The sequence below is a fragment of the Brugia malayi genome, assembly GCF_000002995.4.
Source record: "Brugia malayi strain FR3 genome assembly, contig: Bm_v4_ChrX_scaffold_001, whole genome shotgun sequence".
Lineage (NCBI taxonomy): Eukaryota > Metazoa > Nematoda > Chromadorea > Rhabditida > Onchocercidae > Brugia > Brugia malayi.
The window spans coordinates 17053462-17057667 of record NW_025062479.1 but is presented as its reverse complement, the minus strand read 5'-3'; the positions used below and the strand labels follow the sequence as shown (position 1 = coordinate 17057667).

At 31.0% G+C, this 4206-nt stretch overlaps 1 protein-coding gene across 1 annotated transcript; it reads left to right on the top strand.

Annotated features, from left to right (window-relative positions):
* Nucleotides 1–592: 592 nt before the first annotated feature.
* Nucleotides 593–4206, top strand: Bma-npax-2 (Uncharacterized protein; the record flags this gene model as incomplete). Its single annotated transcript, XM_043075144.1, has 5 exons — nucleotides 593–685; nucleotides 2968–3193; nucleotides 3355–3511; nucleotides 3676–3864; nucleotides 4158–4206. 5 exons carry the CDS (start codon nucleotides 593–595, stop codon nucleotides 4204–4206), a joined length of 714 nt encoding a protein of 237 aa, XP_042931078.1.

Here is a 4206-nt window from a genome sequence, read left to right as displayed (position 1 = left end):
ATCATTTGTGTTTTTAATAAGAAATATCTATTAAACTTTCATCAAGTTATTGAAATTTGAACTTCGTTTGAATTAATGAAAATAGAATGAATGGTGCATTAGGTATTTTACCATATATCGGTATTTTCCGAGATTTTTTAGCTAATTCTTTTATTTCTACGAAATCAGTTGTTCCTACAAATGAAAAATTTTTGATTTCTTCTATCAGATTATGTTTTTTTCGTCGTGCATATTAAGTATTACTTTATCACGTTGCTGCATCACTTTATCACTCATTTCAAGAATAATACTGTTGAAAACCAGAAATTACGATAGATGTGTTCTTTCCTGAACCTCAAACAATCCAGAAAAATGTACTGAAATGATAGAAGACATTTTCTAATAACGACCTTTGAAATGTTGAATAATTAACCAGACGAAAGTTATGGCACTGCTAATGAACCTGATATTAAACATCTTTGAAATATTAATGATGCCATTCAAAAATTTGGAATGCATATCATCTCATAATTTCATCGTCGTGCATATTAATATTGTAAAATAAGATCACCTTCCTCCCAAAAAAAAGTCCTTATTTCCACTTTTATAGGAAATGATGATGGCAGATGTGGTTGGTGAAAAGAATTTCGTGATTGACATTTCTACACCTGAAACACTTGAACGAGATTTCTATGCTTGGCTTTATGTTAGTTTAACAATTTTTCCATTTCTCTGAAAAATTCTTCATGCTTATTTCCACTTCAATATTATGCTTTGTTCCTGTATCAACACTTGTTATGCAAGGTAATTAAAAGAAGTTGAAATGATTTCATGAAAGACTGGAGGTAATATAATCCAAAATAAACTGAAATAATGATTTTAATGTTTATTAATAAATAAATGAAGAAATGGGCTATAAAAATTATGTAAAAAATGAAAAAGAAAAATAAAGGCAGAGAGTAAAAAATAAATAATGCAATTTAACAATGAATTATGCGTTACCAATAAACATATAAACGAGCAGATAATGAATAAACAAGACAAATAAATAATTAAATACGCAAAGAAGTAGATATGCAGAAAAAAAATAAGAAATGAATGAAAAATCATGATTATAATGAACTGTTAACTTCTTATTAGTGTTAGTTTTGTTTGATTACAAATGATTAATATTTAGAAAAGCAACCTTAAATGAAATTAAAAGGTTGGATCATTATTACCTCGTGAATGACAATTAATAGAGTTAATGAGTAAATTGGAAAAGTTTAAGATTGGTAAAATTTATTTGCTGCATCATATCTGAATACAAATTGCAGATCAACTTTCTTCAAAATCTTTTTTTTTTAAATGTTTGCAAAAGATGCAAATGGACGAAGAAATTTTTATTAAGTGGTGTGAATTAGAAATAACACAATTGCTAATGTGAATTCTTCATCAAAAAAGTGACTCTTGCACTTCATCATTTAGTGAGATAGCCAATTTTTCATGTCATTTATCTTACTTTTACTGCATTATGTCGTCCTGTCCTAATCCTGTCTGTCCTGTCTCTCCCGGCCCGTCCCGTCCTGTCCTGTCCTCTCTTGTCCTACTCTTATCCATCCTTTCTATTCTTTTTCATACTATTCAAGGTGTAAAAATTAATTCATTTTCTTGGATTCTTCATTAAAAAAAGTGACTCTTTTTTCTTTCGAAAGGAACACAAAATTAGTAGTATAGTTGGCGATACATGTAAATAATTATGGTTTAATGTACATGTTTATTGTTTTGTCTCTTCCTCTTTGATCTTCCCGTATCAATCAAATTCCAGAATAGGTAGACCAACCATAACTGGAGTAAATAATTTCATCCAAAAAGCAAAAAAAAAACACCTAAAGCTTAGTTTTAACTTTAGTTATTCTGTACTCTGCGGAAAAGCAATGAAAACGTTGTCCTATATTTATTCGTCATCCATTTATCATGAATGAATGCAATAATCATCAAAGGTTAAAATGTGCAGCAACGTTAGTAGCTCACTATTGCCTCGCACTGAAGGAATTTTACATTAACGCCTTGGTTCTTTTCTAACCAAAACAAGAGTGAAAATGGGAAAGTTTTTAATATCCTGAGAAGTACAGATTATTTCGAAAGTGGACCATATTAATCTTCCTATGATATATCAAGTATGATATATATCACAACTTATTCATTACTCAATAAGTTCAAAGTTCAAATCTCTCTTTTATAGTAGTGAAATGACTAATCAAAACTTTTAAATTATCCCGTTTTAAGATAGTCATTCTAATCAAAACAGTGTTAAAAAATAGGAAGTTTTTAAAATCCCCAAAAAAAAAAAAATTATTTCTAAAATGGGCTGTGTTGATCTTTTTATGATATAACAGGTATTTTTTCAAATCGTCATCCACAAAGTCTTAAATTTTATTGGCATTGGAGGATTTGTTCATTGGTTCGAATTTTTGTCATTGTGGTACTGTGTTTTTAACTACTCAATCTCGTCCTTTGACTATTAATTTACGTATTTGTGGTTCTAACTGGTTTTTTTCGATAGTATTTTTTAAGAAAGAATTTTAAAAGTTTCAAAATAAGATGTTAGAATTGAAAGTGATCTACTAAATAGGAACAAAATAAGTGAAAATGACTCAACAATAAAAGAGAAATTGGAAAGCATATTCATTTCATCTAATTTTCTTCCCTTAATTGTTTTTTTAATTAAAAATATAATGTAAATGATCGAAACGATAGATTTTAGGCAAATAAACGGTGAAATAGTTTATGTAAAAATGAGCAGCCAAATACAAGATTGATAAACAGACGAATAAGTGATAAGCAAAGTAAATAAACAAGTGGTTGAAAAGAAAAAATAAACGGAAAACAAAAGCTAATGTGATAAATAGATGCTAAGATTAAACTAACAATGGAATGAAATCAGTTGGTAAACAAAGTTTGCTTCTGCAAATGCTGCCTTATTAACAAAAAGTATTAATTTTATAGGGCGATGAAAAAACAAGCGGTCGTCACCTGGAGCGCTTACCACCAATCGACGATTTAGCATTTGGTAGCCGAGATTTATTTTCTTCACCGGATGATCTCTCTGATGGTGGCTCATTTGCTGGCAGTCCACCTTCTTCGACATCATCGGAGTCAAACGATTATCGATCATGTAGTGAATCAGAACAACGCCGAGAATCAGTCAGTTCATGCCCCAGTCGTAGCTCAGGTATGAAAAGTGCTTGGCATCATATTCCATCTTTGCTAAATCTTTTTCTTTTTTTTGTGTCTCTGTTAAAAAGTTTTAATTATTAATAATAAGAAAACTTACGTTGTTCTCAATCCGAAAAACCCATAAAAACATACACTGCACAGTGATTGTATTTGCAGGAACGAATCAGCTAGGCCGTATTTATAGTCCTGGATTACCTCTATCGATGAGCGAACGAGAGCAAATTGTTAGCCTATACAAGGGTGGCTGGAAAATTTGTGATATATCGAAACGTCTTTGCATTACACACAGTTGTGTATCAAAAATTTTAAATCGGTGCTTTTTTATATTTCAGGATGATCTGTATGAATAACCCAAGTCGTATGATGAGCCACCAGTGACGGGATCACTTTTCAGCTATCGCAATTTTCGAACTTTGAAATTCAAATATATATATTTTTCCTACTTTAGGGAAGATTTTTTATTTCTCTCTTTTCTAGATACAGGACAACAGGTTCAGTAAAACCAAAAGATGCTAAAGAAGGTCGAACCGAATCGCCGTTAGTAACCGCCATTCGAGATTATAGAGTGCGATTGGGTATGAGTCGACAGGCTGAAATTCGAGAACAGTTGATTGCTGACGGAATTTGTAGTCGTGAAAATGCTCCGTCACGATCATCAATTAATCAGTAAGTTCATTTCTAGAATTGCATGTAACATCCCAACAAACTTATCATTAAATAAACACGATTATTATCACATATAATCGAGAAAATCCACACTAAGTTTTGTTGTATGTCACAACGTGATGACTCCATTTCATTATTATTGTCGAGAATTAATTTTACTCTCAAAACAAGTTCACTGCAGTTTTGTAGTATGGTGTCTTCTTTATTACTTCCAAGATTAAAATTTCGTGGAAAAACGTGTTAACGTGAGAAGTAGAAAAGTATAATGAAGTAATGAAAGCCAATGGTTTCAGCATATTGAGAACGAAATTGGACATGAAGAAAAGAAGGAAACCCACCTGA